At 58.9% G+C, this 23,356-nt stretch overlaps 3 protein-coding genes across 4 annotated transcripts; 2 read left to right on the forward strand and 1 right to left on the reverse strand.

Moving 5' to 3' along the window:
* Positions 1-803: 803 nt before the first annotated feature.
* PLEKHJ1 (pleckstrin homology domain containing J1) lies at positions 804-7,886 on the reverse strand. Of its 2 annotated transcripts, XR_014227109.1 has the most exons (7): positions 7,755-7,886; positions 6,431-6,498; positions 5,367-5,433; positions 3,576-3,666; positions 3,329-3,392; positions 2,713-2,883; positions 804-1,040 (listed from the first exon to the last, which is right to left on the reverse strand). XR_014227109.1 is itself a non-coding variant. In XM_082297773.1 (6 exons), the coding sequence occupies exons 1-6, from the start codon at positions 7,867-7,869 to the stop codon at positions 2,818-2,820; spliced, it is 471 nt and encodes a 156-aa protein (XP_082153899.1). In that variant the 5' UTR covers positions 7,870-7,886; the 3' UTR covers positions 1,583-2,817. The 2 variants fall into 2 exon arrangements, 1 of the variants encoding a protein (XP_082153899.1); XM_082297773.1 differs by lacking the exon at positions 804-1,040 and having other exon boundaries at positions 1,583-2,883.
* Positions 7,887-7,937: 51 nt separating this feature from the next.
* Positions 7,938-17,014, forward strand: SF3A2 (splicing factor 3a subunit 2). Its single transcript, XM_082297835.1, has 9 exons — positions 7,938-7,985; positions 9,882-10,052; positions 10,997-11,068; positions 11,345-11,391; positions 12,178-12,287; positions 13,539-13,588; positions 14,200-14,340; positions 15,366-15,434; positions 16,536-17,014. Exons 2-9 carry the CDS (start codon positions 9,927-9,929, stop codon positions 16,866-16,868), a joined length of 948 nt encoding a protein of 315 aa, XP_082153961.1. The 5' UTR covers positions 7,938-7,985; positions 9,882-9,926; the 3' UTR covers positions 16,869-17,014.
* Positions 17,015-19,064: 2,050 nt separating this feature from the next.
* AMH (anti-Mullerian hormone) lies at positions 19,065-23,001 on the forward strand (the record flags this gene model as incomplete). Its single annotated transcript, XM_082298107.1, has 5 exons — positions 19,065-19,629; positions 20,657-20,829; positions 21,460-21,580; positions 21,728-21,929; positions 22,086-23,001. 5 exons carry the CDS (start codon positions 19,065-19,067, stop codon positions 22,999-23,001), a joined length of 1,977 nt encoding a protein of 658 aa, XP_082154233.1.
* Between the last annotated feature and the right edge of the window lie 355 nt (positions 23,002-23,356).

The raw sequence follows: 23,356 nt of genomic DNA on the forward strand, positions 1-23,356 counted from the left end.
GGATGTGGCACTTGGGGACATGGGACAGCCTTGGCAGTGCTGGCTCATGGGTGCACTTCATGATTTTTTAGAGGTCTTTTCCAACCTTCCACGATTCCCACCCCACGCAAGCTTTGTTCCCCTTTGGCCAGCAGGGTCACCAGTGCATCAAACCCACAGCCAGCCAGGGATGTGGTCAAACCTCGGAGCTGGAGGCCACAAACACTTCCTGAGCTCCTTCCCTGCAGGATTTAAAACGAGACACAGCCCCAGCTTCACCCAGAGCCCCCCCAGCCTCTGGCGGGGCTGGGCCACAGCCACAGCCTGACCCAGCTCCTCCTCCTACGCAGGTTTGTCACCAGAGGCACTGCCACTGGCTGCAGTGCCAAAAGCATGAGTTGGAATTCACCTTTAAAGGTCCTTCCAACCCCAATTATTCTCTGACTGTATGAAAAAGCCTCTCCAAAGCCCCTCAGCCATGCCCAGCTGGCTCCTGAGCAGGAACCACACCTGGTGCCCCTGGGCAGGCCCCTGAGCTGGCTCCAGCCACCCCTCCCAGGACGGTTCTGGTGCTGTAGAACGGCTCTGACCACCACAAAGATTAAAACAGGATTTATTGGGAATGTTCACTGTACAACAGAGAAATGGCTTCAGTTGGCTCTCAGGGAGCCTGGACCCAGCTCTCACTGAAACACAACAAGCAAAGTCATCAGAGTGTGAAAAACGAGCAATTGTCTGTAAATCACCAGCAGTTGATGCAGATTTCAAAGTCTCTATAAAGTACCATCCTCCCTGAATCCCACCCCATCTCCCAGCCCTGCCCTACAATGGATCTGAGCCCCTGGGCCTGGCCTGGCCCTGGCAACTCTTCACAGCTTTTGTTGTACATTCAGTTAAGAAATGCCATTGGTGATGAACACTTAAATCCGTGTTGGGCTTTGCTCTTGCTCACCCAACTGTTCCCTGGAACAGCAAATAAAACATCCATTTTCTGCACAGTGACACTGGGGGGTGGCAGCTCCACCTGGGAAAGGTGTGTCCAGCGAGGAGACCACTGAGTCCTGCAAAGCACAGGTGACACATTTGCTACAGCGGTGGCAGGCCCAGCTGAGAACGCAGCTCTGGGTGGTAAAAATGCAGGCTGGGCAGGATTAAAATGCTCTTTGGAGTCATCCAAGGACACAGATTCCCTAAAGCACGGCTCTCGTGTGTTCCTGCCTTTAATCCCTCGCTGCTGCTGCCCCTGGAGCTGCCATCTGTCTGCAACCCCCCCGGGCTCTGCTCCCTCCCTGCTGCCCTTGGCTGATTTTGGTAATTTCTGGAGCAAGCACCTGGAATGATTCAAGGGACAGGGAGTATCTGGGGAGGGAAAAGGGAAAAATCTCGGCTTTGAGATTGTAACTAAAGCATCAGTGACAGGTGCCACTCTCCTGGTACTCAGCTGCATGAGGTAAGAGGGAACACCAGGATACCAAAGGCTGCAGTGCGGGCTCTGGTTTGGGCATTAATTCCCAGTTAAGGAGGAAAAGACCCAAAAATTCCCTTCAATCCCAGCTCAGAGGCTGCTCCACCCCCTCCCCAGGCTGGGCAGCTGGAGGGGAACGCCCAGAGCTGCAGCTCCCAAAGCTCAGGCCAAGCTCCCGCCCTGCCCCAGCCCCAGCCCCAGCCCCAGTCCTGGTGCCAGCAACCCCTGACAGTGACACCTGAGACCTTTCTCGGGGCCTTTCCTCAGTGTTTTCCTGGGCTGGTTCCAGGGAAGCTGCTCTGGCAGTCAGGATCTGGGTCTGCTGCAGCCCTGGGTGTGGGGAGTGTCCTCCAGCCCTCATTTCTGGGCAGTTTTCCTTGGTGCAGCCAGAGCCAGGGCTGATCCTACGGGGATGTTGCTCCCTAATCCTGATCTCTTCCTTGTAGGAGCTCCAGGGCAGGCAGCCCAGGTTCCCTGGCAGCTCACTGTGACCTCGGCACAGTTTTTTGGTCTGTCCCTTTGGACAAAAGGACACAGAGAGGGGAGAAAAGCTGCAGCAGTGGCTCAGGGAATGAAGGGTTAATGCCCGGCTGAGCTGGTGCATGTCCTGCAGCTCCAGCCTCCAGCCAAAGGGAGCAGCTCCTGCCTTTGCCAGCCTCTCCATCTGGCTCTCCTCCCTGGGAAGCTGGAGCACTGCAGAGCTCTGCAGGCAGGCAGGATCACACAGGGATCTCTCCCTGCCTGTGTTCCCTTGTGTTCTGCAGCTTTGTTCCTTTGGATGGGCTTATCCAGCCCCAGGAATGACAGAAAAGAAGACCCCAAAAGGCCGTGGCTGCACGGGGCTGCTGCCTTGGCACAGGGGAGCAGGTGCCCCTCTCCATCAGCTGGAGCTGTGGCTGAGCTGGAGGAATTCCCACTCCTCCCTGCTCCCCCTGAGCAGGAGAGGCAGGATGGGGTTAACCCTGGAGCCCAAAAATGCATCAGTCACAGCATCCTCTTACAGCAGGGATGGGCCCTGTGGCTCCTGGGAGGATCCTGAGCCAGGGAAGCTGAGCAGCCCCCTCAGGACAGGGACAGGGAGGAGCAGGAGAAGGGCTGGAGCTGGCTTGGGGTGGTCCCAGCAGCTCCTGGAGGGGAGCAGGTGCTGGGAGCTCACCCCAGGGCTGGGGGGCTCTGCTCCCACTGCAGTATCCACGGAGCAGCTCAGCGTCCCCAGCCGGGGAACTGGGAATGTACAACGAATTCCCTTAAAAAATAATCATACAAACCGATTTGGGTAATAAATAAAAGAGTCACTTGGTCAGTGTGGGGAGCTGCTGTCCTTCCCAGGCGTTGGAGTGAAGCCAGGAGCCAGTTCCAGCCAGGTGGGGGGGTTACTGCCTGTGTGCTCCCAGCTGGAAACGAGCTTCCTCGGAGATTCCATACTGCTCCAGGGGGTCCTGCAGGGCAGGGAGCACAGGGAGGCACCAGTGAGATGCAGACAAAGCCCAGCAGCCCTTGGGACACACAGGACACAGCAGCGACCTGAGGTCCAGGGGAGCCACAGCCACCCCCCCTCCCTGGAGCAGGGATGCTTCCAGCACCTGGCTGGGGATGAGCAGCATCTCCACCCATGGATCTGCCCAGGGCTGGTGGGAACTGTTCCAGAGACTCCCTGGGAGGCCAGGCCAGCCCTGGACCTGTCCAGCTCCAAAACTCGGGCCACTCCAGCACTGGAATGTGCACACCAGGGCGGGGGGGAGCACCCAGGGGAAGGTACTCAGACCTGGCTGTGGAGACCACGGCTCCCTATGGGATCTGGGATCTCCTTCTCACACACAGCCTGGGCAGGACCCCAAACCCATCAGACACCACCTGAGAAAGGCCCTGCAGGGACTCACTCACCTTCCCTGTCATCTTCTGGATCTCGTTCCGGTAGAAAATGAGGCTCCTCCTCAGGAACTCGTAGCTGCAAGACAGGAACAGAGCACGGAGAGGGCTGAGCACAGAAGGATGTGGGGAAGTTTCAGATCCTATTTAGAGCTGGAGGGAAACTGGTCTGGGAGGAAACAAGCGCTGCATTCCCAGTTCCTGATCCCAGAAAACAGCCCAGAGCCCCCAGCTCTGCCCTGGCTCCGAGGGCTCATCCCACCTGGCTCTCTTGAGTGCCTCGACCCACTCCTGGCACTGCTCCTCCGTGGCACACTCGAAGCAGTATTTCCTCTCTGGCTCCTCGATGAAACCTGCCAGGGACAAGGAAAGGGCTCCAGGCAGGTCCTGGTAGAGTTGTTGGTGCTCCCCTGCCTCCCTCCCCAGACTCTGCCAGGCCACAATTAGCATCTCTGTTAACTAAGATGAGCTGGGAACGAGTCTGTAAGCCCAGCCTCCAGCCCCTCTCCCGTTCCCTGGGCGGCTCTGGGTGCCTGGAGCAGCTGCCCATGGCATTTCCCAGCTTACAGCAGCCAGAGACCTTGGGAAGAGCAACTTCCCAAACTGAGGGTGAACTGAACTGGACCAACACAGCCAGATCCACGACTGACTCCCCGAGGCTCCTTGCAAAGTCACCAGGGATTTAAATCAAAGTGGGAAACAGCCCTGAGGAAGGGATTGGGATATCTGCAGGGAGCAGCCAGGAGGAGTTAAACTGCACTGGGAGCAGGCCCTGAGCTGCCTTTGCTGGAGGCTTTTGGGAATGTGGTACTCAAATGGCACTCCCACCATGGAGAGCAGGTCCTGGTGCCACTCCAGTTCTTCACCAGGACATGCCACCAATTCCTGTCCCCACAGCTCTGCTCTGTGCAGACCCTCGGGCTGCTGCTGCTGCCAAACACCTGGGTCAGGCTGCACCACCCCCTCGGGGTGTGCTGTGGACACATCCCAGCACCAGGTACTGCTGGGTTTAACCCTGCTCAGGAATCCTCAGCCACAGAGCTTCCAACATCCCTTAAGCCCCGAAATGCAGCACGTGGCGCTCCGGGCTCGGTGTGTTCAGGCTGTTTGAGGGTCCTCTGGAAGCGCAGAGCACAGCCACAGCTGTGCCTGGCAGCCAGGCCAAAAGATACCGGGATGGCCTTGGAGAAACATCCTGTTATTGTGGCCACATACCTCTGGCACGGGGAAGAGCTGCGGGATGAAAGAGCTGCTCCCCATGGAGCCGGCCCAGCTGGAGCCGTGGTATCGCCACAAGGACAAACTCAGGGGAGGACGGGGCTGGAGCAGCTTTATCTGAGCCTCTCCAGGGGATTTTTGGATAAAATGCAGCAGCACAGCAGAGATCTGTCAACAACCACCCTCCCTGAGGGATTCCACAGGCACCCAGCGAGGTCTGGCTGCTGCTGGTGCTGCTCTGCACGTGCAGTTGTGCAAATCCCACAGGCTGTGCCATGGAACATCCCTGAAATCTCCTTGGGATGGGCCGCAGGCACAGTGAGGGACAGCTGGCAGCTGAGGAGGGGAAAGGCTGAGGAATTGTTAAAGTCTGAAAAGGCCTTTAAGATCATCAAGTCCAACCATCAGCCCAGCACCACCACGGTCATCACTCAGCCCTGTCCCCAAGTGGCACACCCACACATTTTCTGAACACTCCCAGGGATGGTGACCCCACCACTGCCCTGGGCAGCTTGTGCCAATGCTTCCAAACCTTTTTGGTGAGTAAATTTTCCCCAGTATCCAACTTAAACCTGCCCTGGGTACAACCTGAGGTTATTTCCTCTTATCCTGTCCCTTGTTCCCTGGGAGCAGAGCCCAACCCCCACCTGAGGGGCCCTGACCCCACTGAGGGAGAGGAGAAGGGCTGGGGGCAGCGATCCCACCGAGGAGGGGAAGGGCTGAGCTGACCCCACTGCCACTAGAGAAACAGGGAGAAGCACAAACTGAGCAGTGAAACATTTCCTTTCCCACGTGCCACGAGGGGAAGGCAAAGGGGTGCACAGGCAGCACTCACTGATGGAGAAGACATTCTCCTCCTCTTTGGTGATCTTGCAGCGCTCCAGCAGCAGAGCTCCAATGGGCTGGAAAACACAGGGAGAGAGGGTTCAGCCCTTGTGGTGTTGGGGGCACCGTGGGTTGAACCCACAGCGCTTCCCTGGAGCCTTTTAAGCAAGTTTCACAACCTGGTGCTGTTTTTAAATCATTCAGTCTGACTGCAACCTCCTCGTGCCAGTCTCACCTTGGAGCACTTTGCATTTGTTAATTAGGTGTTAATCAGCTCTGCTGGCTCAGATTCAGCCTGGCCTTTACCACTCTGTGATGGCAGTGAAGAACCTTTACTTTCTAAATCAAAGGAGGATGAAACATTTACTGTGACACACACAGTGACCCACAGTGAGCTGTGTAAGGGCTGTCCCGGAGGCTTGGGAGAGGTTAAACAGTGGGAAGGGAGCTGGAGCAGCTCAGGATGAACAAAAACCCACCAGGTACTACTCAAGGATGTGGGAACAGTGGGTGACACTGGCCATGAGCAAGAGCAACCACAGGAAACCCTTGTCCAGGTGACACAACATGCCAGAAGCAAATCAGGCAGCAGGGAAGGGACTGAAAACCTGATTTACCTTGAATTTCATAGAACTCTTTGGGTTGGAAGGGACCTTAAAGATCACCTCATTCCACCCCTGCCATGGGCAGGGACACCTCCCACTGTCCCAGGCTGCTCCAAGCCCCAATGTCCAGCCTGGCCTTGGACACTTCCAGGGATCCAGGGGCAGCCCCAGCTGCTCTGGGAAATCCATTCCAGCCCCTCACCACCCTCACAGGGAGGAGTTTCTTCCCAATATCCCATCTAACCCAGCCCTCTGGCAGCGGAAGCCATTCCCTCTTGTCCCATCCCTCTGTCCCAAATCCCAAGCCCCTCTCCAGCTCTCCTGGAGCCCTGCTGAGCTGATGGAAGAGGAAAAGTGGACACTGCTCCACCTCTGTCCCTGCACCATTTTCCCAGCTCACACAATCCACGCAGAGAAAAAGAAGAAATAAGGAGGGGAACAAGCCCCACCCACGAGGCCCAGCCCCTACCTCGGCCTCATCGGTCCGGAAGTAGAAGAGAAAGTTCACCACGAGCTTCACCAGGCGCTTCTTCAGCACTGCAGGGACAGGAGGGGTCAGGGCAGGGCAGGCACAGGAGCAGAGGGAAACCCCTGCCAGCCCTGCCAGGGCCCAGCACGGCACTGATGCCACCAAAGCACCCCCTGCACCCACCCCAAACTGCTGCCTCGGGGTGACAAAGTGTCTGAGTGGCCTCGGGGTGACAAAGCCCCTGAGCAGCTTCTCCAGCAGCTCCTGAGCAGTCAGAGCCCACAGCAGCAGCACTGGCAGGGCCTCAGGCACTCCAGGAAAAGCTCCAGATCCCAGGAGCCCTGCCTGGAGCTGTCAGCACAGATGTCACCTCCCAGGGACAAAGTCCACCAGGCCCTCAGAAGGAAAGGCCCAGGTCAAGGGAATGAGTGCAGCACTCCAGCACTGGTTTGCAATGGAATTTGCTGGAGGTTTCAGGGAAGAGCTTCTGCCCCAGATCCCCTGGTCCCTCATGAGCTCTCCCTGGCTCCAGCCCAGCCCCAGAACCTCCCTCCACACCCAGACTAGATCCCACCACTCGTGCTCCCCATTCCCACACTCCAGCCCTCCCAATCTGCCTGTCTCCAGTCCTCCCAGCACTCCCAGTCCTACCCAACCTCTCTCCCCAGTGCTCCCAGTCCTGTACTAGTCCTACACCCAGTTTCCCAGTCGTGATTCTCCAGCACCACCAGTCCTGCCTGCCCAACACAGCCAGTCCTAGCCCCTCTCCCCAGCCAGTGCTCCCCAGTCCTATAGACCAGCCCTCCCAGTCTGTTCCTAGTTGTGCCTCCCAGTATTCCCAGTCCTGACCTCCAGAGCATCCCATTTTCCCAGTCCCTCCCCACCCAGTGCTCCCAGTCCTTCCCTAGTCCTACCCTCAGTTTCTAACTCCTAATTCTCCAGTACCCCCAGAGTGCCCATTTCTCCCAGTGTTTCTTCCCCGTCCCTCTCCAGTAACTCCAGGCCTGATTCTCCACTCAAGGCCACCCCAGGTACCCTTGATCCCCCTCCATCTGCCCCTCACGATCCTCCCAGTTCTCCCAGTCCTGTCCTGATCCTACCCCCAGCTTCCCAGCCCGGACTCTCCAGTACCCCCAGCTCTCCCAGTCCCTCCCCACTAACCCCAGCCCTGATTCGCCTCACATATCCCAGCTCTTGCCCCCCTCCGACCCTCCCAGCACCCCCAATCCTGCCCTGGTCCTACCCCAACAACCCCAGCCCTCATTGTCCACTCGGGGCCCCTCAGGCGCGGGCCCTCCCGCCCCTCCCCGGACTCCCCGCTCACCGCTGCCCTTCTTGGGGACCCTCATGCGGATCTCGGCCGCTTTCTCGGCGGGCTGCCGGGCCAGGGACAGCAGCTCCCGCTCGTTGTAGCGCATGGCGGGCCCGCCCCGGCCCATGGCCCCGCCCGGCCCCGCCGCCGCCGCCGCCCGGAAGCGCCCGCGCGGCCCCGGATGCGCTCGCGGGGGGCGGCGGGAGCGCGCATGCGCCGGGGCGGGAGCGGGGCCGCGCGCAGGTACGGAGCGGGGGGGGGCTGTGAGGGGCTGAGGGGGCTCTGAGGGGAAACGGGGAACAGGGCAGGGCTGGGGAGCCGCGGCAGGAGGGACTGGGACACCCGGGGTGGTGCAGCTGGAGAATCCGAACTGGAAAACTGGGAGTACTGCGTAAGGAGGGACTGGGTGTGCTGGGTAAAAAGGGACTGGGGCAACTGGGCCGTCTGGGTGGTGGAGCTGGGGGAAGTGGAGAATCAAACTGGGAGTACTGGGTAAAGGGGGACTGGGAAAGCTGGGCCACCTGGGGTGGTGGGGCTGGGGGAAGTGGAGAATCCGGGCTGGAAAACGGGGAGTACTGGGTGAAGTGGGACTGGGAGGACTGGGTGAAGTGGGACTGGGAGGACTGGGTGAAGTGGGACTGGGTAAGGAGGGACTGGGAGTACTGGGTAAAGTGGGACTGGGAGGACTGGGTAAGGAGGGACTGGGAGTACTGGGTAAGGAGGGACGGGGAGTACTGGGTAAGGAGGGACTGGGAGTGCCGGGCGACCTGGGGTGGTGGGTCTGAGGGAACTGGAGAATCACAAGTGAGAAACTGGGAGTAGGCCCATGGCAGGACTGGGAGGGTCAGGAGGGGGAACAGGATCGAGGGTACCTGGGGTGGTCCCGAGTGGAGAATCAGGTCTGGAGTTACTGGAGAGGAACCGGGAGAGACTCTGGGAGAACTGGGCACTCTGGGGGAGAATCCGGGCTGGGAAACTGGGGGTAGGACCGGGGCAGGACTGGGGGTACTGGGAGGATTGGGAGGGAAGGGCCGGGGGTACCTGGGGCCCCCTGACTGCAGAATCAGGACTGGGGTTACTGGAGGGGGACTGGGAGAACTGCATGACCTGGGTGGGAGGACTGGGGGTACTGGAGAATCAGGACAGGGAAAATGGGGGTAGGACTGGGAGAACTGGGAGGATCAGGAGAAGCAGGACTGGGGTTATCTGCGGGGCCCTGACAGGAGAATCAGGACTGGAGTTAGTGGAGAGGGACTGGGCAAGAGGCACTGGGAGAACTGGGAGCTCTGGGGGTACTGGAGAATCTGGGCTGGGAAACTGGGGGTAGGATCAGGACAGGACTGGGGTTACTGGGTGAGGAAGGACTGGGAGAACTGGGCAGCTTGGGGTAGTGGGGCTGGGGGAACTGGAGAATTGCAACTGAGGGTAGGGCCAGGTCAGGACTGGGAGAACTGGGAGGACTGGGGAGGAGCCCTGGAGGGGGAGCATCCAGTGGGCCTTGACTGGAGAATCGGAACTGGAGTTACTGGAGAATGCGCTGGAGGGGGTCTGGGGGAGAGACTCTGGGAGAGCTGGGCGCTCTGTGGGGAAGGACTCAGGGCTCCTCAAAGGCCTTTCCAGTGTTGGGGCTCCGTGTGGGGAGGTCCGGGGGGGGCTCTGACCTTGCTGAGGGCACGGGGGACTCTGGGACCTCATCTGGGGCTTGGGGACACTGCTCAGAACCCCTGACCTTGCTGGGGGGCTTGGGGGGGCTCTGATCCTCCCGGGGATTTGGGGCTGGCGGGGGATGGCCCTGGGGCTTTGGGGGGATGCTGGGGGAGCACCAGACCTGGTGGAGAGGGGGGAGCTCCTGGGGCTGTTGGTGCCTCAGGTGAGGGGGAAAGGCTGCTTTTGGGAGTGGGGCTGCTCTGGTGGGGCTGCTCGGCCTTGCTGGGACCCAGCTGGGCTTGGGAGTGACTGAGGAGAAGGGGAGGGTTCCAGGGGATTTTCTGGATCCTTTTACTCTGATTTCCCAAGTTGGTGGTACCATGTGGGACTGCATCCCGTGGCATGTGCCCAGGGCATGGCTGGGCTGTCTGACGGGGCTGAGCAGTCCTCTGCTTCGGTTACCACTCACACTTCTTTTCCTCCTTTTCCCAGACTCTCCCTTTCTCCAGGAGGAGCTGAAGCCCAGAAGTCCCCACCATGGATTTCCAGCACCGCCCGGGGGGTAAAACGGGCAGCGGGGGCGTCGCCTCGGCCTCCGAGAGCAACCGGGACCGGCGGGAGCGGCTGCGGCAGCTGGCCCTGGAGACCATCGACATCAACAAGGTGGGCACAGGCACAGGGGCTTCCCACAGCCCAGGGGGAAGGAGTGGAGAGGCAAATTCATGGGATCGTGGAATGGTTTGGGTTGAAAAGAGTATTAAAGCTTATCCAGGCACACCTTCTGCTATCCCAGGGTGCTCCAAGCCCCGTCCAGCCTGGCCTTGGGCACTTCGAGGGATCCAGGGGCAGCCCCAGCTGCTCTGGGCACCCTGTGCCAGGGCCTGCCCACCCTGCCAGGGAACAATTCCTTCCCAATATCCCGTCTAAACCTACTCTTGGTCTATTTGAAGCCATTCCCTGTGTCCTGTCCCTCCAGCCCTTGTCCCAAGTCCCTCTCCAACTCCCCTGGAGCCCCTTTAGGCTCTGAGGTCACCCCAGAGCCCTCTCATCTCCAGGCTGAGGTGTGGATTGGGTTTGAATACTTCTGGGCATGTGGGGGTTGAATAAGGGGTATTTGGGACACAGTGACAGGGAGGTGCCAGCTCTTGTGTATCCATCTATTTCCAGTCTGCTCAGAGCTGGTTTGTGTTGTGCTGTTTCCTGCTGCAGTCGGGAGTTCTGCCACCAATGCACACAGCTGCTCTTGGTTCTGTCTGTTTCCTCCTCCTAAAGCTCTCTTGTGCTGTTAATTTAAATTCTGAACTCAGCTACAGGATCCAAGGATATCCTGAGCTGGAAGGGACCCTCAGGGATGATCAGTGCAGCCCCTGGCCCTGCACAGACACCCCAACAACCCCAGCCTGGGCATCCCTGAGAGCGCTGTCCAAACGCTCCTGCAGCTCTGGCAGCCTCGGGGCCGGGCCCATTCCCTGGGGAGCCTGGGCAGTGCCCAGCAGCCTTGGGGGGAAGGACCTTCCTCCAGTGCAGGAGAACTCCCCAGTATTTGGGTTATTCTTTTGCTTTGCTGATGGATTTTCCTCATAACTTGTCAATCCTTCTTTCCCCAGGACCCGTATTTTATGAAAAATCATCTGGGCTCCTACGAGTGCAAGCTTTGCCTGACGCTCCACAACAATGAGGTGAGGGGAACACCTGCCTGTCCTGATCCCAGCAGCAGGAATTTGGGAATAACAGTAGCTTCAGAACCTGAGCAGTGACTGCTGGGACATGAGGGGTGGTTAAACCCAACAGTGTGTGACAGCTCAGCAGCTGAGAGCAATCTGCACTGTTGGAGTGAGATTCCTCTGGGCTGAGGATTAAAACACCCTTGTCAGGGTGTGATACAATCTCCCTGTGACAGGAATCTTTCAGTCCTGGCTTCATTTAACTTTCTTCTACTTTGGTTTTTATTTCAGGGGAGTTACTTAGCACATACCCAGGGGAAGAAGCATCAGACCAATTTGTAAGCCATCTTCTACCCTAACTTTATTCTCCATTACTGAAGCACTTTAATATGATGGTGGTGGGAATCTGTAACCCTTTAACTCCATTGCACTGTGCTCGAGTGTTCTTTTACTGTGGTTCCTCGTGAGCAGCCTCCAGGAGGCACAGCCTGGATCTGCTCCAAAAATGGTGCTGAAAATCTCCATTTTCAGCTAAAGTTCAAATCCAGCTGTGGAATTTCTGAAGGACAAGGGAGAAAGAATTTTAAAAGCAAGTTATCTGAATCTAGTTAGAAGGAACTCTGCCTGCCAGAGCTCCATGAGTGTTTGTGCTCTCAGGGATGCACAGGGTGGGATTGTTGGGGTGTCAGGGCCAGGAGTTGGATGGAGTTGGATTTGATGATCCCTGTGGGTCCTTCTAACTCAGGATATTCCAGGATTCTGTGATCTGGATTTGTCAATACAGGTTGGGAGAAGTTTGTAAGTTTTATTTTGAGGAATCCAGTTTGCTTTGCTTTATCTGTGGGTTTGGGATTATTTGGGGTTTTTTAATTTTCATTTTGATTTCAAGAATTAAACTCTTCACAAATCCATTTGTGGAGTCTGGCCTCAAGGTCATGGTGGGGGTGGATCAGATGATTGAGTGACAGTCTTTGGCCAGGGGGAGGATGGATACAACTGGGGAAGGGAAATAGGATTTCCTGGCATGATTTCTGTGAAACTATGTGCTGAGGGATTCAGACTGCTCCTGGGTATCCTTCAGAAACAAGGGCAGGTAACCCTTCAATTCTGAAATGAATCCCCAGGGCCCGACGAGCTGCCAAGGAAGCCAAGGAGGCCCCTGCCCAGCCTGCCCCAGAGAAGGTCAAAGTGGAAGTGAAGAAATTTGTGAAAATTGGGCGCCCAGGCTACAAAGGTGAGTCAGGAGTGGCCAGCAGGTCCCTGATGGGCAGTGCCCGGCTGGGATGTGAATTATTCATTACTCTCTTTAGCAGCTCTGCCCATGAATAAGATATGGGCTCTCTCCTGGAGTCCTTTTATTGTTTGAATTGCTCATGGAACATCTCTTTACTGCTGACAGGCGAGGGAGAACCACTTTAATAATAGATGGGTGTGTCTCAGGCTGCCAGGGAGATGATGGCATTTCATCTCTCCTCCTTCTCTTGTGGTGCAGCACCTTTCATTAATGCTGTACATCACTCACTCCCTGCAGAACTCATGCTTTTTTTTCTGAAATCCCATCATTTTGGCCTTCAGTACAAAATTTGGCTTTTTAATCTCGCCAGTGCTTTTCCCCACAGCAGCTAAACTTCAGTAGAGGAGAATCATGGAATATTTTAGGTTGGAAAATACCTTTCAAATGATCGAGTCCAACAGTAAACTTAGCACTGCCAAGGCCACCACTAAACCGTGTCCCCAGGTGCCACATCCACGTGTGTTTTGAACACTTCCAGGGATGGTGATTCCTGGACAGCCCCTTCCAATGCTTTACAGCCCTTTCAGTGAAGGAATTTTCCCAATATCCAACCTGAATCCAGCCCAGCCTGAGGCCGTTCCCTCTCCTCCTGTCCCTGTTCCCTGCGAGCAGAGCCCGACCCCCCCGGCTGCCCCCTCCTGTCAGGGACTTGTGCAGAGCCACAAGGTCCCCCCTGAGCCTCCTTTGCTCCAGGCTGAGCCCCTTCCCAGCTCCTTCAGCCTCTCCTGGGCTCCAGCCCCTTCCCCAGATCCGTTCCCATCCCTGGACATGCTCCAGCCCCTCGATTTCTTTCTTGGTGTGAGGGGCCGAAATGTGCCCACAGCAGTGACACAATCCCAGTGTGGTTTGGGTTGGAAAGGACCTTTAAGAACATCCCATTCCACCCCCTGCCATGGCAGGGACACCTCCCACTGTCCCAGGCTGCTCCAAGCCCCAATGTCCAGCCTGGCCTTGGGCACTGCCAGGGATCCAGGGGCAGCCCCAGCTGCTCTGGGCACCCTGTGCCAGGGCCTGCTCACCCTCACAGAAGTAGCTTTGGTTAAAGACAATGTGACATTTTGTTTGCTAAATGGGAGAAAAATCTTGTAATATTTAATTATTGGAAACTTGGTGTATTTCCCAGGGCAGATTAATGCTGCTCTCACCCTGCTGGTGGATGTTCTCAACTTTCTTTTTTTTTTTTTATTACAGTGACCAAACAGAGAGACCCAGAAACAGGCCAGCAGAGCCTTCTCTTCCAGGTGAGGGCAGGGTTAAAACTCTTCTTGTGGGGGTTATCCAGGTAAAACTGCTGCTAAATGAGCAGTTCTTTGCAGGATCCATGAAATCAGTAATAATAAAGAGGCCATACCTTCCTAGTTTTTTCAGCTGATGGCGTTGAGCAAATTCCTGAGCTCAGTTGTCAGGCTGTGTAGTGGGAGAGGAATGTGTAGTGTGAGGTGGAATGAGATGATCCCAGAATCATAGGATTAGTTTGGGCTGGAAGGGACCTTAGAAATTATCTATTTCCAACCCCCTTTGATGGGTAGGGACACCTTCCCTGAGACCAGGTTGCTCTAACCTGACCTTGGACACTTCTAGGGATGGAGCAGCCACAGCTGCTCTGGGCACCCTGTGGAACCTTCAGGGAACAATTCCTTCCCAATATCTCCCCTGAATTTCACCTCTTTCAGTTTGGGATCTTTAAGGTTCCTCCCAACCCAAACCATTGTTGGATTCTCAGCCCTTTCCTCCGGTGTTTGTTTCCTTTGTGCTGGGAACTGCTCTGGGTATGCTCCACACGGGGGAATGTGTTTGGAGCAGAGGTGGGAGTGCAGAGGGGGGGTTGTTAATGCTGCCCTGCCCCCCCCAGATCGATTACCCCGAGATAGCTGAGAGCATCATGCCCCGGCACCGCTTCATGTCAGCCTACGAGCAGCGCATCGAGCCCCCGGACCGGCGCTGGCAGTACCTGCTGATGGCAGCAGAGCCCTACGAGACCATCGCCTTCAAGGTGAGACCTGGGGAACACCTGGGAGGGCAAACCTGGGAGAGGAAACCTGGGAGAGTTCCCTTCCTGCCTTTTCCAGGTCAAGGGAGGGGATTGTCCTGCTGTGCTCCACACTGGGGCAGCCTCACCATCAATGCTGTGTGTGGTCCCTGCGATGTAAGAACGATCCTGAGCCATTAGTGAGTGTCTGAAGGAGGGCAAGGAAGGTGGGGAAGGGTCTGAGGAGCGGCTGAGGGCACTTGGCTCGTTCAGCTGCAGCAGAGGAGACTGAGGGGAGGCTCCTGGGGGCTGCAGCTCCTCCCGAGGGGAGGCGGAGGGGCAGGGGCTGAGCTCTGCTCTGGGACAGGGACAGGAGCCCAGGGAACGGCTGGAGCTGGGTCAGGGCTGGGCATGGAGCTCAGGGAAAGGTTCTTCCCCCCGAGGCTGCTGGGCACTGCCCAGGCTCCCCAGGGAATGGGCCCGGCCCCGAGGCTGCCAGAGCTGCAGGAGCGTTTGGACAGCGCTCTCAGGGATGCCCAGGCTGGGGTTGTTGGGGTGTCTGTGCAGGGCCAGGGGCTGCACTGATGATCCCTGAGGGTCCCTTCCAGCTCAGGATATTGTGAGATTAATTCCCAGTGAACCTTCTGATGTCTGTTCTAACCCTCAGGGGTTAATGGAGTGGGAAGGGGGGGGGTCAGGAAGACATGGCTGGAAGTCATTAAACCCCACTGAGGTTTGGTGGAGTTTTCTGGCATGAAAACCAGACTGTGCTGAGCTCTGGGGAGCTGTGAATTCCCAGTGTTTGGCATAGACAGGAGCCTCCTGGGCTTCGCTCCTCAACCTCTGTGCAGATGTTCAGGGAGGGATTTTTGCTGCTTGTCCTTGACCGATAGGGAAGTAACTTAATTCTTTCCTGCCCCCACCTCTGTCTAATAACAGCACTGCAAGGCCTGGAATAACTGTGCTTATCTCTCAGGCTCTGGGGCTAAAAAGGGCCTTTGAGCTAATCTGATCCTCTAAGAATAGCTCTGTGTTCTCTTTTGGTGCAGGTGCCAAGCAGAGAAATTGATAAGGCAGAGGGAAAGTTTTGGACTCACTGGAACAGAGAAACCAAACAGGTAACTGAGGTTTTGTAATGTCTGTCCTTAAGGGTTGAGAGCAGAGCGACTTGAGACAGTGACATCTGTTCTGTCCTGCTGCCTCTGATGTTCAAATCTCCATTCCCTCAATGCACCTGTGCAGTGAGAGCTCCTGACAGAGCCTCCTGTGTGGGATCTTTGAGAGGATTAAATTTCAGGCAGCAACAGCAGGATGGGGCATAAATATCTAGTGAGAAGGAGGCTCAGAGGGGACCTTCTTGCTCTTACAACTCCCTGACAGGAGGGTGCAGCCAGGTGGAGGTCAAGCTCTGCTCCCAGATAAAAGGAGAAAGGACCAGAGGAAATGGCCTCAAGGTGTGCCAGGGGAGGTTTAGATTGGATATTGGGAAAATTCCTTCGCTGAAAGCATTGTCAGGCATTGGAGGGGGCTGCCCAGGGCAGTGGTGGAGTCCCCATCCCTGGAAGTGTTCAAAAACAAGTGGATGTGGCACTTGGGGACACAGTTCAGTGGTGAACATGGTGATGTTGCTGGGCTGATGGTCAAACTTGATGATCTTAGGGTTAGGGTTAGGTTTGGCTTTTCCCACCCTAATGATTCCATGATAAATGTGCAGCACCACGTCCTCCCCATGGCTCCATGTTCCCTGCACACACCTGGCCTGGCCTGGTGCTCCCCTGTGTGAGCAGGGGACAGTGCCTGGGGAGGTTCCCACTCCCTGACAGGAACCTCAATGCTCAGAGCCCAGAGGAATTAAAATTTGGGCAAGACTGGCGCCAGTCATGGATGCTGCCAGGGCAGGGACATCTGAGGGGAACAGGAGGGGCCTGAGCTGTGCCCTGAGGCAGAGAGCAGCTCCTGTGTGCTGGCAGAGCTGTCACCAGGCTGCTGGGCACTGCCCAGGCTCCCCAGGGAATGGGCCCGGCCCCGAGGCTGCCAGAGCTGCAGGAGCGTTTGGACAGCGCTCTCAGGGATGCCCAGGCTGGGGTTGTTGGGGTGTCTGTGCAGGGCCAGGGGCTGCACTGATCATCCCTGAGGGTCCCTCCTAGCTCAGGATATTCCAGGATTCTGTGAATCTCTGATTAATTGTTCCCTTTTCTCTGCTTTCCTCCCATTCCCAGTTCTTCCTTCAATTCCACTTCAAGATGGAGAAGCCCCCGGCCCCCCCAAACCTCCCCCCGGGGCCCCCGACCGTCAAGCGGCCGCCGCCCCCTCCCCTGATGAACGGGCTGCCCCCGCGGCCCCCCCTGCCCGACTCCATGCCCCCTCCTCCCCCTGGGGGCATGGCCCTGCCCCCCATGCCCCCCTCCGGGCCAGTGCCACCCCCGCCAGTGCCCCCCCAGCTGCCCCCAGCGCCCGGGGTGCCCCCCCCTGCTCCCCTGCCCCCCATGATGCGGCCGCCGCTCCCCACGGAGGGGCCGGGCACCATCCCCCCTCCCCCTCCCTCCAACTGAAGCCCCTCCTGGGCTCCATCCCATGGGATTTGTGTCTTTTTAACTGCAGCTCCCCCCCCCCCGATTCAGGGAACAGTTCCTTTTTGTATGTCTGGAAATGGGACTGAATTCTGTAGGTTCATTAAAAGGTTTTCGATTTTCGTTTCCCTCTGGTTTCCTGTGCTGCCGTGGGTTCTCTTTTCTTACCCCTTAGAAACAGGAGACATTCCCAGGCTGGTTATATTTTGGAAATTCTCCAAAGAGAAGGATTGGGAATCTCAAGGCACCCCCCATCCTGACTGGATATCTCCATCAGCTGTCTTGGCCTGAGGTATCCCCCTCAGGCTGCCTGAGGAGTGTCCCATTAATTACCCCCCATTAATCACTTTTGATTCAACCAAACCCCTTCATCTCTGTTCATTCACTGAGCAGGGACATGGGAAGGCTCCTGTTACTGATACTAAATCTCAGTTTATTATTATAATTCATTAAGTGTCTGTACCATGGTGTAGCACCTGCTGTCACTTGATTTTGTGTCCTCCTCCCACTGCCAGCTCTGTTTGGGCAAGTTTTTAGTTCTCTGTGGGTTTATTTATCCTGAATGTTTCCTTCCAACCATCACTTAGTTCCCATAAAAAAAAACCAGCAGCAGTTCTGCCATTTCTCTGGTCTTTCCCAGCTTCCTGTCCCTGAACTGGGGGGTCAGTGGGGGATCCTGGGGGGCTCAGTGGGTGAGGGCATGTCCAGGCCTGGGGTTCCTGACCAGTCCTGGTTGGTTGAGGGGCCACAGGAACCCTGCAGCTGCACCCCCTTGATGGGGGAATCAAAGCCTTCATCTCTGCTGCTGGGCTGAGAGGGTCCCAGTCAGTCACAGAATCCCAGAATCCCAGAATGGTTTGGTTGGGACAGACTTTACAGAATATCAGTGCCACCCCTGCCATGGGCAGGGACACCTCCCACTGTCCCAGGCTGCTCCAAGCCCCAATGTCCAGCCTGGCCTTGGGCACTGCCAGGGATCCAGGGGCAGCCCCAGCTGCTCTGGGCACCCTGTGCCAGGGCCTGCCCACCCTCCCAGGGAACAATTCCTGCCCAATCTCCCATCCAGCCCTGCCCTCTGGCACTGGGAAGCCATTCCCTGGCTCCTGGCCCTCCAGGCCTTGTCCCCAGTCCCTCTGCAGCTCTCCTGGAGCCCCTTTAGGCCCTGCAAGGGGCTCAGAGCTCTCCCTGGAGCCTTCTCCTCTCCAGCTGAGCACCCCCAGCTCTCCCAGCCTGGCTCCAGAGCAGAGGGGCTCCAGCCCTGCAGCAGCTCTGTGACCTTTGTCAGCTCCTGTAGAAGTGACCTCAGACTCTCCAGCCCTCGCTGTGTGTCCATGTCCTGCTCCAGTTTGGGTGCTCCATTGCTCCTGGCAATCCTGAGCTCCGGACTGCAAAGACTTGGGAAGAGAAGGATCTTCTCTTCCAGAGAAGGGTCTGGAACTTTTTTGTCGGGACATCTCCCCATGCCAAAAAAAAGTGGTCCCTTGGGTGGGGGGCAGGTTTCCAGGATGGAAAGGTGGCACTGGCAATTCCAGCTGTTCCAGTGAGTCCTGGCACCTCATGGAGGGAAAAGTCCTTAGAACAGGTGTGTGTGACACTTTCTAAGGGAGGTCCTGAGTGTTCAAAGTCCTCAGGCTGCTGCTGCCCCCCGTGATTCTCATTCCTGGGATGAAGCCCTTTACCAGGGCAGCCTGTCTGAGCTGCAGGGTGTGAGGGGAAGGTTTTCCAGCCAGGACAGGGAATGCTTTCCATACATTCACTTATTTCAGCCCGTTATCTGCCCCTGTCCCCCTCCTCCTGCTCTGGCTCGCTCTCCCCTCCCGGTGTTTCAGTGCTGGTGGGGTTGTACGTGCCAGTCCCCATGAAGATCCCATTCCAGACACTCATCCTCCTTTAGAAAACATCCAGAGTCAAGGCCGTGCATCCCTACAAGTGAGCGCAACAGCTTCGATTTTTGCACGTTTCCAAAATGAGCTGCAGACCCAAAAATAGAACAAAAAATGTTTCTTTGCCACCTCCCTCGCGCCTCTGCAGCGCGACAGCCCCGGGGCTGCTCAGGGGAGGTTGTTGTGCCTCGGCCACTCAAGGCCAGCCGCGGTTAAAAGGGAGACGCCGTCCTCCCTCTTCCTGCCGAGGGCTTGGGATGCGGGAGCTGCTCCAGGGAAGAGCTGAGGTGGGACCATGAGCGCTCTCAGGGGGCTCCTGCTGTGCCTGGTGCTGCTGCTCCCCTCTGCAGCTCTGCCCAGGAAAGGGGAGCGGGATTCCCCGACGGAGCTGAGCCTGCTGGAAGAGCCGGGGCTGGAAGCAGAGGGGAGAAAGGTGGGAAATGGAAGTTTACAGGAGACCCCCAGGTCCAGGAGGGCTGCTGCCACTCGCCTCTTCTCTAAGCCCGAGCCGGGAGCCAAATGCCTGCAGGGAATGGCTGAGGAGGGCGGCCCGGGCTGGTCCCGCTCCAGCCCGCAGCCCTGGCCCCTCGGGGGGCTGGAAGGGCCCGTGTGCAGGGTGAGGATGGAGCAGGACGGGGCCACCCCGAGGCACCTGGAGGTGGTGGGTGTGCTCAGCCACTACGAGAGCGGCTTCATCAAACTGCTGAGGCGCCGCCGGAGCTGGGACGGGAACTTCCCGGGGACCTTTGGGCTGTGCCGGGCCGGGGAGGCGGGGGCTGCTCCCCATCCTCTGCAGAGGATCCACGAGCACGTGCTGGAGCCGGGGCTGGAGAGATTCCTCGTCCTGCACCTGGAGGAAGGTTGGTGGGAGAGCCCTGCAGGCTCCGAGGTGGAGCAGGGCAGGGAGGGGAGGATGCGGGGCTCGGGGTGGGGGTTGCTGTTTGCTGGTCCTGAGTCAGGGATTTAAACACAGAATTAAATTTGGGGGGTTGGGTTCCCTTTAAAATCAGCCAAGTGATGGAGTGAAATGTTTCTGGGCACGTTTTTAAGGAGGTTTAGCGGTGAGGATGGCAGTGTGCCTCTGCCATCTGTCCCCGCCTCGGACCAACTCCCAGGTGCCACATCCCAGCAGGGAATGCACAGGGTGGGATTGTTGGGGTGTCAGTGCAGGGCCAGGGGTGGGACTGGTGATTCCTGAGGGTCCCTTCCAGCTCGGGATATTCTATGGTTCTTGGTGGCTTCTGCTCCGCTCTCATGAGCGTTTCTCACTTTCTGCCTGAACACCGAGGGTTTGGATCCCATCCCAGCTCTGGGAAGAGAGGAGAGGGTCAGACCCAGCTGCTCCTGCTGTGCCCTGAGCCCGGCACCTGCTGGTCTCCCACTCTGGGGGCTGTGGGACAGCCCGGGGTCCTGGGCTGCTCCTGTAGCTTCAGCTTTATGGGAAAACCTCAACACACATTCCCCTGTCCCATCCCGGGGTGAGGGTCATGATTGTTTCTTTCTTCCTGAAATCTTCCTCTTCTCCTGGGATTTGGATTTTCAGCTGAACTCGTCAGTGCCGGGCAGGGGGGAAGTGGCTCTTTCCTCGGGCAGTGGCTACAATGTCCCCGAGCCCCCTGGAGAACAGATTTCCATGGGATCTGTCCATGGGAATTTGGCAGCTCTGGGGGGAGGCAGCTCCGTGCTCGCGGGGCGCAGGGTTTGTCCCGCTCTCCATCTGCCTGGAGCCGGGGACGGGATTTGCTGTGTCCCTTCTCCCTTGTCGGCTCCTGTCCCGGGTGCTCTGGTCCCTGCATGGGGGCAGTGCTCGGTCTGGAGCCCCTTCCTCACCCCCCCGGGGCTCCGCGGCGCCGGGGGGGATTCACGGCCGTGTCTCCCCCGTTCCAGTGCAGTGGGGAGCGCAGGCGAAGCTGCGGTTCCAGCTGGTTTTCCAGGCGGAGGTGGGCCGGGCGCTGGGAGAGCTGCAGGCGGCCGTGATGCTCTTCTACCTGGGCCACCGGGAGGGCTCCGGGCACCCGCACGAGCTGCTGGTCACCGGCCCAGGGCTGGCGAGGGACCAGGTGGGTCCGGGCGTCCGGCCCTGGCTGGGAGCAGGGGGGTGGGAGGGGTGTCCCAGCTCTGCTGCCCAGTGCCTTTGTCATCCCCTCCCAGTGTATTCAACAACCCTTCCCTTCCCAGTCCCTTTGCTATCCCCTCCCAGTTCATTCACGTTTCCCCCCGGTCCCTTTGCTATCCCCTCCCAATCCATTCACAATCCCCTCCCAGCCCCTTTATCACCCCCTCCAGCCCCTTCGCCAGCCCCTCCCAGTCCCTTTGCCATCCGCTCCCGGCATCTCTGCCCCGTCTCCCGCTCTCGCCGTGCCTGAAGATGGAGCTCTTACCCTGTCCCCAGCTCCCGCAGGGCCGGAGGGGCTGCCCGGGGTATCCAGCCCGGTCTGGGGGTCCTGATCCCTCCCCCCTGCGCCCCAGGGGATTCACTGGGTTCCCTGCACCCCACGGCCCCCGGAGCAGCTCTGGGGCTGGGGGCGAAGCTCCCAGTGGTCCCCACCCTCCACGTCGCTGCTCCCTGGGCCACCGCGGGCTGGGTGACACGGAGCCCGCAGGGACCACAGCGGGGGCTCGCGTTAGTGTGTCCCCCGTGATGTGTCACCCACGGCCTCGGGGCTTCTGTGCCTTCTGCCTCGGTGCAGAGGCTCTGTCTGTCCAGGGACACGCAGTACCTGGCCCTGGCAGCCGCCGCAGCCTCAGTCACCCGCAGCGCGGAGCGGCTCCGCTTCTCGGCTTCGCTGGCCATCCACGGCGGCGCGGGAGGTAGGGACGGGGGGCACCCTGGGCACAGCGGCATCTCTGACCTCGTGTCCTCACTTGGGCATTTGGGGTCCTCTCAGGCCCACGAGGGGCGCTGGGGACGTGCAGGAGACTCCAGACCAACGTCCTCCCCTCTCGTCGTCCCAGCAGGTGCCCCCCTGCCCCGCACGGAGGTGCAGCAGCTCCTGTTCGGCTCCGATGACAAATGTTTCACCCGGATGACCCCGGTGCTGCTGCTGCTGGCCAAGTCACAGCGGCAGGAGGAGGAAGAGGAGGAAGAGGAGGCTTTGGCTCCATCCTCCTACCTCTCTGCTGAGGGGCTGCTGGACATGGCTCCGTACCCACAGCTCAGGTCCGTGGCCATCGCTGCAGGCACGGGAAAACACAGGGGTGGGAGATGAGGTGGGACAGGGGCAGCCCCAGCTGTGGGACCATGGGTGGCTGTGGGGCATGGCCTGGTGGGACCCTCGGGGCACACGGGGTGACTCTCCGTGTGTTCTCCTTGCAGCCCACTCCAGGCTGGGACCGAGGAGCTGCCGACCCCCACTGTCCCGAGTCAAGCCAACACTTCGTCCCCAGCGCCCGGTGGCAGCGCCCAGTTCCTGGCAGTCCTGACCCGGTTCATCCGGCAGCTCCTGAGCTCCTCCAGCGAGCCGCCCCCCCAGCCCAGCGCCCACCACTGGCTGGACTTCCAGGCGATGGAGACCCTCCCTCACCAGCTGCTCAACCTGTCGGAGGAGGCGGCGCTGGAGCGGCTGGTGCAGTCTGAGGAGCCCTCGGTGCTGCTGTTCCCCCAGGACAGCGGGGCCGTGCTGGAGCAGCACCTGGGGGACTGGCAGCCGGAGGGCACCGTGCTGCAGCTGCTGATAGGCAAACTGCAGGTGGTCATCCAGGAGCTCAGGGACGTCCCGGCTTTCCAAGCCAACGCGGCGCTTTTCCAGCACCTCCTGACCTTCTGCTACTACCCAGCAGAGCCGGGGCAAGCCGAGGCTGCCGAGCGGGGCCCGGGCTCTCGGAAGCTGCGCACGCTGCTGCTGCTGAAGGCGCTGCAGTCGGTGCGGGCGCGCTGGCAGGAGCGCAGGAAGGTGCAGCGGCAGAACCGCAGCGCGCGGCACCAGGCGTACTGCCGGCTGCAGGAGCTCACCATCGACCTGCGCGACCGCCACTTCATCGTCATGCCCACCGCGTACGCGGCCAACAACTGCGAGGGGCCCTGCCGGCTGCCGCTCTCCACGCGCGTCCCCAGCTACTTCTCGCACACGGTGCTGCTGCTGGGCATGCAGGAGCGGGGCTCGCCGCTGCGCAGGGCTCCCTGCTGCGTGCCCGTGCGCTACTCGGACCAGCTCATCATCAGCCTCTCCTCGGACGGGCTGGAGATCCGCAAGTTCCCCAACATGGTGGCAGAGGAGTGCGGCTGCCGGTGAGGCTCCCGCCGGCCTCCCTGCCCGCCCCACCCCGGCCCCTCTCCCGGTTTGCCCTCCCGGCTCGGGATCTGGTTCTTCTGGCCGAGACGGGAGCGTGTCCTTTCCCCACGCTTTGGTTCCTTAGCGTCGCTCTGGTTCTGGGTTCATCCCTGCCTGTCCCTGGGGGCTGCTCCGCGTTCCACTGGGGATGTCCCCGCTCCCGCTGCTGAGGGTGCCCGAGGCGGCTGCGGGCTCTGGCTCCGCCGGGCATTTTGGGCTGGACACGGGCACGGTGGGGCCGTGGAGGGAGGGCAAAGCTTGGCAGATCCAGGCAGGACTGTTCCTATTTATCCCTCCCTCTCTGCTCCTGTAGTGG

The sequence above is a fragment of the Coloeus monedula genome (assembly GCF_965178545.1).
Source record: "Coloeus monedula genome assembly, chromosome: 27".
Lineage (NCBI taxonomy): Eukaryota > Metazoa > Chordata > Aves > Passeriformes > Corvidae > Coloeus > Coloeus monedula.